General features: G+C 45.7%; 2 protein-coding genes across 2 annotated transcripts in view; one reads left to right on the top strand and one right to left on the bottom strand.

Annotated features, from left to right (window-relative positions):
- Positions 1 to 492: 492 nt before the first annotated feature.
- On the top strand, positions 493 to 5,188 carry SOD1 (superoxide dismutase 1, soluble; the record flags this gene model as incomplete). Its single annotated transcript, XM_010183694.1, has 4 exons — positions 493 to 586; positions 1,089 to 1,158; positions 3,337 to 3,451; positions 4,888 to 5,188. Coding segments are annotated over 4 exons (390 nt in total), but the record flags the coding sequence as incomplete, so codon positions are not given.
- Positions 5,189 to 8,653: 3,465 nt separating this feature from the next.
- The window catches only part of SCAF4 (SR-related CTD-associated factor 4), a gene marked incomplete at its 5' end in the record, with an annotated part of 28,248 nt that continues 25,210 nt past the window's right edge, over positions 8,654 to 11,691 (bottom strand). The window contains one exon of the mRNA XM_010183693.1: positions 8,654 to 9,860. Coding sequence (XP_010181995.1) covers positions 9,022 to 9,860 — 839 coding nt within the window. The remainder of the gene's footprint in view (positions 9,861 to 11,691) is intronic.

The following is an 11,691-nucleotide window of genomic DNA, read 5'->3' as shown; positions in this document are numbered from 1 at the left end:
TTCGAGCCCCAGCGCGGAGAGGGGTGGGGTAGCGAGCGTGTGTCCCTCTGATCCGCTCGGGTTGTTCAGCTGAGCTCGGTGCTGGGTCTGATCCGCTCGGGGTGTTCAGCTGAGCTCGGTGCTGGAGCTGGCCTTAGTGTTTCTGCCGAGCTTGTTTACCACTATCAGACTAGGGCTTAATGGAGCTCATACTCAGTACAGAAGCTGGGGCTGCATGCAGTCATTGTGTTTATTTGTAGAGGAGGAGTGAATGCAGGGTTACTTGTGCTTGGAAATGGAAGTATGTGATAATTCTCAAAAGCAAGCAATCCTTTTGCTTGTTGATAATAGAGTATATTTTAGGTGGCATTAGAATCGGTTAACATAATTGTTTTTGGTAGCTGAACTTGTAGCAGACACTGTAGTGCTTTCTAGACTGTAGGAGGCTTTACTTGACACAAGGCCATCTCATGCTGTAGTCATTTTGGTGATGATAAATTCTTTCCATTAAAGGGTTCTGGACCAGTAAAAGTTAATGGAAGACTCACTGGCTTGGCTGATGGAGATCATGGCTTCCATGTCCATGAATTTGGGGACAATACTAATGGTAAGATGTCCATTTAAACTTTTGTGTTACAGCTGTAATGTCATTGCTCAGCTTTAAAGAGCTTTCAGTGTTGCAGCAGCAACTAGTATAAGTGTACTTAAGTCCCATGACTGCAAATATCTGTTTCAAGAAATGATGACATTTCCTAAGGAATTGCTTCCCGTTTAATACTTTGAACATGTTTAGGCTGGTCTTCAAGATCTTACATATCAAGCAGTAATCAAGCACTTAGTGTGATAATCTAATGTTAAGAAATAAGGCTTTCAACCATGCCTAGAGTGTTCTAGAATGGGTAAGATTTCTTTATTGAACTTGTAAGTATGTAGTAGGTTACTTGCCTTCGAAGAATAAGTAGAACATCTAATAGCAGAGTAGCTATTTCATCATTAGTGTCTTTATTTCCTCTGGCTGTAGAAGGACTACCTTGATGTACTATATAAGCAACAGATTTAAACTGACTACTGCAAAGAAGTCTACTCTTGATGGTTGCGTTCTGTTTCAGGGTGTACCAGTGCAGGTCCTCACTTCAATCCTGAAGGCAAGCAGCATGGTGGACCAAAAGATGCAGAAAGGTGAGTTTAATATGCCTGGCCTCTTACAGAGTAGCTACTCCATGCAGTGACCATCTAAGTGTTAGCTTATGCTTGACTACCTCCTGAATAATACAAGGGCAATACCAGAAGAAAACTGGTAATTCCAATAGGATTTCTAGAGTCACTTAATGAAGGCTCTGATAACTGTATGGTGACTTGTTAGATACATATTCTTAGGTTTTATTGTAGCTTGGGGAGGTGAAGAAATGCTCTTACTGAGTGAAGGTTCCTCAGGATATGAGGGGGGGAGTTCATGTGTTAAAGCCTTATTTGGTCAGTGATGATTTGCTTCTGTTTTGGGGCCAGCTTTTGACAAGAGAGGCCCTAAACTGTCAGTTGCTGAGCTGTGCAGCTTTGTCATGTGGTAAATCTGGCTCATCAACAGAAGGCACTGAGGCTTCAGGACAGACTACAAGATGAATAAAAAGCTGTGTGTGTTTGGGCATGGTGGCTTTTTATTTGGTGTGCTGGGCTGTTCTTAAGCTGTTGGCTTAGGTACTATACTACCTGCAGTATGTATCCCCTGGGAGCTATATGTCCTGTGTGTAAGTACAGGGTCTGCTGCTTATGCTGAATATTTCTGTGCCTCAGTGTGAGCTGAGACCTAGTTTTCCCCCTAGTTCTTCCCCTGGAAGCAGTATTCATAGTCCAGCTACTTTCTCATGTTTGAGACCTGATGTCTGAGCAACTGGTTTAAGTAGTGTGCTGGCTGGGTTTGGAGACTGGGCTGGGGCTGCACAGGGGATGAAGGCTGGTGTGGTAAAGAGCAGAGCTAGGAGCAAGCGTAAAATGCCAGCTGGTCTTGCACATGTAGGGTCTGGACCAGCTTTGGGGCCAACTTGGGATTGTGTTTAGCCTTCAGATGCTCACATTTATGTCTCTGACTGCACCTTCTGTGACTGATAAATTCATAACCTGAGTGATGAGTTGCAAGCTGGCTGCTAACCAGCTCTCTGGATGGCTGAGCATGAAATGGTGTGCTCACGGGCTTCGCTGGCAGCCAACTGCTCCAGTGCTAAAGGTCACTATTGCATGAGCATCATTGCTTCTGCTGGTTCTGCTTTGGCAAAACCTGCTTTTTTAGTGTAACCTGCATGCTCAGGCAGCTGTAGGCTGGGGGAGTCCTTAGGATATAAGAGCTAGATCATGCTTTTGTCAGTGTAGAGTTGATACAATTGGACTTGAAGCTTCCTGGGAGCTTAAATCAAGCAAATTCCTAAAGGAAAAACTGCCCTTGACCTGATTTTGTAGAACTTGTTAAAAATAGGAAATTGGCTCTCTGCTGTCCAAGAAGCTGGTAGTCAGCATTCAGCAGGCTGAGCTGGCCACTCTACGTGCATGGAGAGTTTTAGAAATTGGTTGATATTCAAGGCTCTGAATCTGGCTAGAAGAGTCTTGTAGAACATTATCAACTTGTCTTTTGAGCAAGTGGTTTATTTGGGGCAGATGTGTAGGAGAGAATGTGTTGGGATGTCCAGAGGTTCAGTGAAAACTGAACTGCTTGGGGCTTAATTCTTAAGGGAAGCCCTAGTGGAGAACTAGCTCTGATCAACACTGTATGGTAGAGTAATGCCAAGAGTACAGGAAAATCCCAATCAAACTCAAATAGTCATCCTTGGTACTGATTAGCACTTAGCCAGCACTTAAGGCATCCCATTTGACCTGTCACTTAATGAACTGCTTTTACTAATCCTATTTAACCCGAAAGCCTGCAGCTGCTTGTGGAATAGCTCAGGTGTGATACACATTAAAAGCTCTATAAGAGTAGTGGCAGTGTTTGCACCAAACCTTGTATGTGCAGGAAAAGTTATTCCACCTGATTTGAGAGACTCTCTGAGCAGAGAGAAATGCTGTAAGCATGGAGGGATTCTTATCTGTGAGAGTTGTGCACTCTTGGCTTGCTAGGGACTATTGCCATTCCTTTCCCCAAAGTTGATTAATCGTCTGCTTTCAAGTTCTACCTAGGCCTGAATTTTAATAATCTCTTGAGCTAAAGGAGTTAGAATAGTGGAAGTGTTAAAGAGGGCACATGTGCTCGTTAAGATAAGGTGGTGGAGCACTTGAGCATAGTAACTATGGGTATTGTATTGTCCAGGCCATCACTGGGTCTTTCAATTTAACCAAGCTTCCTGTGAGTTTCTCTGCGTGTTTGTATAGGCATGTGGGAGACCTTGGCAATGTGACTGCCAAAGGAGGAGTGGCAGAAGTGGACATAGAAGATTGTGTCATTTCTCTTAGCGGACCACATAACATCATCGGCCGTACCATGGTGGTAAGTGTCTTGGTGCCTACTGAGATCACAGAATCACAGAACGTTAGGGATTGGAAGGGACCTCAAAAGATCATCCAGTCCAATCCCCCTGCCGGAGCAGGAACACCTAGATGAGGTTGCACAGGAAGGCGTCCAGGCGGGTTTTGAATGTCTCCAGAGAAGGAGACTCCACAACCTCTCTGGGCAGCCTGGTCCAGTGCTCTGTCACCCTCACTGAGAAGAAGTTTCTTCTCAAATTTAAGTGGAACCTCCTGTGTTCCAGCTTGTGTCCGTTACCCCTTGTCTTATCATTGTTTGTCACCGAGAAGAGCCTGGCTCCATCCTCGTGACACTCACCCTTTGTATATTTATAAACATGAATGAGGTCTCCCCTCAGTCTCCTCTTCTGCAAACTAAAGAGACCCAGCTCCCTCAGCCTTTCTGCATAAGGGAGATGCTCCACTCCCTTGATCATCTTCGTAGCCCTATGCTGGACTCTCTCCAGCAGTTCCCTGTCCTTCTTGAACTGAGGGGCCCAGAACTGGACACAGTATTCCAGATGCAGTCTCAAGATACCCTAAGAACTGTAGAGCAGTCCTGTTGGTGAGTGGAGACTTTCTGCAGACCAGTCCCTGGTGTTACAGAATTTGTAGTGCAGGGTTTCCAGTGTGGGGAGGTATTTGAAGCTGTACCTGAAAGTCCTCTGTGTATTAGTATGGGACTTTGCTGCCATGAGGTCTTCATTTTCTTCCTGCCTTCCTGACCATATTCCACTCCACTCAGCCTTGCCTCTTCCAGCTGTGAGTGACTAAAGCAAACCTGACTGGAGAAAGGAGCTGGCAGTCTGGCAGAAATGCTGTCACTGAGAGGTGCAGCAGTGGGCACTTCAGGACACTTCACTAGTGCTGGGCTGGCAGCTGCTGGGGTAACTTGTGCCATGGCATCCTTGGAAAGAAGGGGGAAGAGGCTGAGTGGACTTGGCCACCCATGAGAATTGTCAGTTTTGTTTCCCCTGAGACCCCAGTGCGTGCTGAGATCACTCTGCTCCTGCACAAAAGAGGCTTGGACTGATGGCCAAGGAGCAGGGTGCTAGGTGCAGTATTTTGGGTGGTGCAGCCAAGGCACTGCACCCTCAGTGCAGCCTTGTGCTGTGTTGTGAGGGTGACCTTGAATGTCAAGTACGATCTTGCTCTTGGAGCGGTCGTGACTTTTTGAAATGTGGTGTTTTGGTGACTTCCAGTTCCAACAAGTTCAGCCAAAAGCAACTTACGTTTTTAGGCAAGTCTGGTCTCGGGTTTTGAGTCAGTTTGGCATTCAGCATTATGTAGTTACAATAGGTTCTCTGTGTAGCATACCCTGCTGGTAGCTGGCAATACTGCAGCTACTAATGTGAGTAGTGAAAAATGTTGATTAGTTATGCAATAACATGAATTAAGGCGTCTTCAATTCTCTTTTAGGTCCATGAAAAACCTGATGACCTGGGTAGAGGGGGAGACAATGAGAGCAAATTAACTGGAAATGCTGGACCTCGTTTAGCTTGTGGTGTCATTGGAATAGCAAAGAGCTAAGTATTGTGCCCAAAATGCTTAAGTGATGAATGGGCTGTATTTCATTGCAAATGCTGTACTTGCCCCTCTTTGTGCAAGCAAAAGATTTATCACTTAATCTCATTATTACTCTGCATTCTGAGTATCACTTAAACTGGTGAAGACTGACTTAATTTTGTATGATGTACATTGCAATTAAAGTGACCCTGATAGAATGTCTCTGTAGTCTTCTGCTGAAGCATCTGCTGTAACCATTCAGTATAATTTCACTAACTGCAACCCCCGTTCTGTGGATTGGAAGATGTGTAGTCGCGGTCATGTCCTGAGCACCACAGCTTCTAGTACATGGTGTGATTTGGAGGATTGGCCTTATGGGGTTTGGCAATGCTACTCACTGAAGAGCAGCAGGCACTGTATGTATCAGGGCTTCCTCCTGGCAAAGTTACACCATTTGTAGGTTTCAAACGTGTGTAATAAATGTGCTGGGCAAACACACCTTGGTCTTACTGTCTATAAAAGAACCCCAGACACCCTACCTGCTGGCTTGCTAATATGGAAAATACCACACTAACGATGGCAGTGAATTACTAGATATCAACTGCATCCAACAAGTTGCTTCCTGCCCCCCAAGCTCAGACAGCATCTTTCTGGTTGCTTGTGTTGCCATGTGTTTTCCTGTGACACAACCCCATGTTCTGTGGTGATAACCTGACACCTTCTGCACCTCGCAGCTGGGGGTCTTATGTACAGTTGCTACTCTGCAGAAATACCTTCTTGCTGTGAAACGTAATGGTGTGTGACACTCACGTGTGACTGTGAAATGTGTGTGGTGGGGAAGCCCCAGGCATGGAGAATGGTCTGGTTCCACCCATGTGTCCTTGTGCCTGGTCTGGACCTCCGGCTGTGTGGGGTGGGTAGTTGTGGGCAGGTGCAGGAAGCTCCTGTGAGAGAGAGAAGGGCTGGTGTGCACCAAGAGCCTGGATGTGCCTGTGAAGACAACGGCTTGCTTCACGTTACGCAGGAGTGTCTAGTGTGGAGTAGGCTTTTCCTTCAACAGCATGGGCATAGCCAGAAGTTCCATGTTTAATTTCATAAAGCTTTTCAGCAGTGTAATTGCTGTGTGCTAGTGCCAGCTTTCATTACATTCTTGTGTGTACCTCTTAAACAGAGATTTCCAAGTCTGTTAATAGAGAAAATTACTGATTTTAATGAAGACTTGTATCAGCATTCCTTTATCTTGTACATAAGAGATATTCATGGAAGAAGTTGGTTGTAGTTCTAGACACCCAGATTCCAGTGCAGCAGTTACAAATGGAATTACTTTTGGTAGGATAGCAAGAATACTGGAAAACCACTTTTAAACTTAATATTTGCTGCAGATGGCAAACAATTGTGTGTAGTCTCTACCCACCTGTACCTCTTCCAGTGGGTTAGGCTATGCTGAGTCAGCTGCTGCAGCCCAATTAGGATAGTGCCTGCACCCTTCAGTTTCCCTCCTTAAGCATCAGGGGATGCAAACACTGAACACCCACAAATGCCACCATCACCTCTTTGCATTTCAGAAGTTCAGAGGATGGTTATGTCACCTCCCCTTCCCCTAAGGAGAAAAACCAGCAAGTGCTGGGCAACTGTAGGCTGAGCTGTAGCGGAACGAGGGTTCTGTCAGCTCTGCTGCCTCCTCTCCCAGCTGCTCTCAGTGCTGAGCCCTGCTGCTCTGAAGGCTGGTGTGTGCAGAGGTGGTGGTTCAAACCCGCTTTCTGTAGCTGGGTTCGATGTCTGATGGCACGCGAGCCTGGGAGGCAGTGCTGCATCCAAGGGCGCGTCAGTAATGCTCACTTTACTTACAAACCATCGCATGGGCTCAGCGACCACGGTGTTTGTTAATTGCCAACGCTGTAGCGTCTTTATCAGTGCTGGAGGCTTACACTGAGCTAATTAATCTTTCAGTACAAATTTCTGGCTTGTGTTTCTTAAAGCCAGAAGTTTGGTAGTTGCTCAAGGGTAGGGCACACAGTTACTCTGGTGATGCTGTGGATATGAGGCATCCCTAGTAGGTTTATTATACACTCACTGCTTCGGAAGGCAGTAAGGAACTGTTCCGGAAAAGACATCCAAGGCTTTCCTAGGCTTTCTTTCAATTTCCTAGAAAGGGAAAAGGGAGAGAACGTGAGGTGGCATTTGTGTGAACAACAGATAAACCTTCCATGTCTTTCGTTCTTGTCTTCAGATCTTTTAATAAAGCGTATTCATAAAAAAAATCCTACCTCCTTAAAGAATTGTGGCAGTTTGTACTAAGACGAGTCTTAAACATAAGACATAAATGTCTGGCTTTGTATGAAAATAGTTCCACTGGCACAGCATGAAACAAACATTAAGGACACAGGTTTTCAACACATGGAAGCTGAGTTCACTACAAGTATGTAAACAGTTTTTTTCTCTCTTTATTCTGCTATTGCAAGAACATAAAAATATATGTCCTCTCCCCGTCCAGAATTCCACATTTGTTTTTCCCACCCCACTCCATCCCCCAGAAAAAAAAAAAATCCCTCTGCCGCAGAGCAGCTATGGAAAAGTACTGATGTCAGAAAGCAGCTGCCCTTCGCTTAGGGAAAAACCCCAACTTTCATAGTAGAACACACCTATATCAAGGAGAAAAAAAAATAAAATTAAATATGCACAGGATTCAGACAATTTTCCCACTACACTTCTAGCGTTTAACAGGCTCCAAGCAGCAGCCCGGTGTGTGGCTGAGCGACAAGCGAGCGTGTTGCAGGGCTCCGACTCCGCTCAGTATGGCACAGGCCTCCTCCAAAGCTGCGCCTGAAGGGCTGACCACCAAGAATTAGCATTTGCCCTCTTAACGTCACTTAAGTGAGCTGGAGAGAAGATGGGAAAACTTACACAAGAAAATGCTCTCTGCCCATCAGTCCAACAGGTGAAACACCGGTGGGTGAAACTTATAAACCTACCTCTTGCAGGATTACAGGAGGTAGCCATCCTATGCACAGACAACAGTGGCAGCCCAGGCTCGCGAGAGGGAAGAGGCAGCGTTTCAAAATCCTGGCGCGCCCTCCCGCCTCCCTTCCTTTTCCCAGTCCCCAGTTAAAAAAAATAGGTTAGCATTTGCTCTTGGGTTTTGGCATCTCCGATTTCATTCATCCCACTTTCCAAAAAAAAGCATCACTGAATACCCAGTACAAAAAAGATGCTGAACGGGTGTGCTTTCTCAGCCCACCGCACACAGTCATTTTAGGCATTACAAGCAGAGCAGATTCAGTATGGCTGCAGGTGTCCACTTCTTTTAAAAAGGCAAATCAGGGCAACATTTACCACAGAACCAGTTGTTGGGAGGGGAAAAAAAGGAAAGAAAAGAAAAAAAAAAAGATTGCATTGCAAACACTAAACAGTGAACTCTTCAATTAACATTGTAAAAGCACTAACTTTTCCCTACTATGGTCAAGTAATCGTTAAAATGCAGCAATCTAAAAATCAAGGTGACTATTACAAATAAAATTTCGCTTCTGTGAATAGCTACACAAACAGATGTATTTCTTTTAACAAATATAAACACAAGTCTAATTTAGACTCCCGTACAGCATTAACAGTTCAAACTTTAAGCTCTTGAACACTCCTTTTCCACTTCAGTGCAGTGTAGGAAGAATAGCACACGTTAAAGTTTGTTACGAAAATAGAGTTTATTAAAAACACATCCCTATTGTTTTGAGGAGCTTTCACCGTTACCTTTTCTTAAATTAAAAAAAAAAAATAGAAAGCACTTCTACTTCTGATTTGTAAACTTTTTAAAGTCAAAACTTTAAAAAAGTTACAGCAAAAATGGGTAATATTTTAATCATATCTTCAGTATTCCATGTTATGTTGTGGCTATTTTAAATAGAAGGGAAGCAATCAAATTGCTTACAATTCCCCACCAACTACCGAGGGGCTGTGATATAAGCAGAAGCAAATATAATACAGCAAACTGTACAACTCTAAAGCTCTACACTCCAACAAATGTCCCTGTCCCCTTTCGGACACGGCCAGTCCCTAGCGAGGAGCCTCCGTCACTGCGCCCGTTTCCTTTTCCGCTTGTTCCAGGGATGAGGTAGCCTCGGCTGGTAACTCCTCTACAGGTTTCACACCCGTAGGTTCAGACTCTCCTGCGGCAAGTTCTGAAACAGCGTCTGCGTCTTCCGCTTTGCCGTGAGACTCGTGGTTTTTGTCGCCGTCTGCCCTGTCTGTCAGCTCCGGCTTTTCCTTCCCTCGGTTTTCTTCCTTGTCTCTGCGAGACTCCCTGTCCCGTGAATCTCTCTCTCTGTCTCGATGGCCACTCGACCGCCTGTTTCTGTCCTCCAAGTCCCTGTGTCTGTCACGCTCAGGGCTTCGTCGTCCCCAGTCTCGCCTGTCACGATTACCAACTCGCTCGTGATCGCGGTCGTCGTTGCGGTTACCGTAGCGCTCACGATCGTTTTCTACCCGATTTCCAAAAGATCTCCTTCCGAACCTTTCCTGGTCTCTGTTAGACGTGAACGTCTGCCTGTCATTCCTAAACTGCCTCCCGTCTCTGTTATCCTCAGGTCCGCCTGGCCCCCCGCTTCCCGGCATCCCTCCAGGTCTCACAAAGTGACCCGGTGGTGGGAAGGGGGTTTTCATCCCATGGGGGGGAGGCATCCCAAAGCCTCCCGGCCCCGGCGGGGGCCCTCTGTGCATCATGTGGGGAGGCATGTGTCGCGGTGGCATCAAGGGAAACCGCTGCAGCGGAGGGGGTGGCATTACTGGCGGTCGCTGGAGTGGGATCAAACCAGGCCGGGCACCCAAGAGGCCGGTGGATGGAGTCTGCAACCCAACAACCGGGGCTGGCGGGGGCGGCGCGACTCCTTGAGTGCCTGAAACGAAAAGAACACACACAAAAAGTAAACTCAGGGGCTGGCAGGAAGGGGAACAAAAAAGGCATTTTCATAATTGGAAAAACGTTCTGAAATTATCTTGTGGGATGAGCAACACCAAAATTGTGAGGGGGGACAGCAGACAGCAAAGCCTGTGCTGGTTTACATCCTGTAAAGGCGGAGCACTGTCGTTAAACAGAAGTTTGTGTTGTGCTAGGAGTAATCAATATTCCAACAGGAGTAACTGACCATGTATCCTAAAGGCTTCCTTCTGTAAAGAAGCCATTGCCATTCTGCAGGCCAGAGCTCTTCCCGATGTCCAGCTCAGCACTTTGCTCCATCAACTGCCTGCTGACGAAACACCTTCCTAAAGGGCTATGCTTCCCAGGCTTGCTCATTAAAGACACCTCACCTCCTTTAGTGAGCTTTAAAACATTTCCCCTCTATTGCAAACACCAGTGAAATCAGATCTGGCTAAAATGCTTGAGATGTGAGCGGATTTCCGACACGCAGAAGAGGCGGCAGGAGCAGGTAATCAGAGCGAGTTCAATTCTACGGTTCCAGAGAAAAGGGACACAACCAAGTTTAGTTTTAGTAAAATAAACATTGTAATATCAACAAAAAGGAAATGCAACAGGTAATTTCTGGACTTCAAAATACAGTTTTCCATCCATTATAGCACATATCCAACACCAACTGTTTTCAGTTTTTATTCCTGGACACATTTTCGCATGGTCTTCATAAAAGAAAAAAACCCCTAACTTCCAAAACACACCGCCTGAGAAAGCTCAGCCCAAACCTTGGTGACATCAACACAACGAGCCAGAGTGAGCGAGGACCACAGAGCTCCAGATGAGGACTTTAAGCCAGAAAGCGTGTGCCAGTTTGTCCTGTGTGCCTCCTTCTGTTTGACCTTGACGCACTACTGCCTCGCACCCTCTACAGCCTCCCCACTGCCTCTATCTGCTCCTTAGCAGTTATTTACCCGAAAATAAGCTCCGCATCCGGGAAAGCGTGTGCTGGTTTTTAAACTCCCAGACTGCAATTTAAAGGAATCAACAGCTGCCAGCAGAACAAGCACAAATCCCTCCTAATCTATCTTGCATTCCTTTATAGATTTGTGAGACTATAAATAATGGTTTACTTCCACATCTATTAATAAAAATGAAAGTTAAGAATGCAGGTCATGTAAAGTTTTGTAGCTCCCGCCCTGGGTAAAACCAGAACGTGTATTAGCTATGTAAATTAATACTAAAATTAAATACTTGGCAGTGAAAACTGCACTTGGATTTCAACTTAATGAGCACGGCAGAGCAGGCATCCCGGACAACCTTCCAGTCAGCTGCTGCAGCTTCCCTCTTTCTCCAACAGATTTATTCTGCACTTCTATCCCAACTCAGCCCAAGCTCTCTGTAGAACACACGTGTTGCCCTTTCACCACACCACTTCTCATGCTTAAGAACATCTCCAACAGAAACCTTTTTATAGAATTAGAGAATCACAGAATGTATTGGGTTGGAGGGGACCTCTAAGATCATCAAGTCCAACCGTTATCTAACTTCACCATGCCCACTTCTGAACCACATCCCTGAGCACCCCATCTAGATGGCTTTTAAATACATCCAAAGATAGTGGTTCCACCACTTCCCTGGGCAGCCTGTTCCAGTCTCGGACACTCTTTATCCAGGTGCTCTTTTCTTTTTAGAAGGAAATGACACTTTGCTGCTCAGCAGAACTCAGGTAACAAAGATGTGGATGTTCTTCCCGTCCATGGTATCACCTTACCTTCCCCTCCAAGCAGTCACTGTTAAGACACGGCTTTACAGGGCAC

This window comes from Mesitornis unicolor, unplaced genomic scaffold (assembly GCF_000695765.1).
Source record: "Mesitornis unicolor isolate BGI_N332 unplaced genomic scaffold, ASM69576v1 scaffold15904, whole genome shotgun sequence".
In the NCBI taxonomy this organism is placed as follows: Eukaryota; Metazoa; Chordata; class Aves; order Mesitornithiformes; family Mesitornithidae; genus Mesitornis; species Mesitornis unicolor.
Note: the sequence above shows the minus strand (reverse complement) of the source record. Positions and strands in the feature narration are given on the sequence as shown.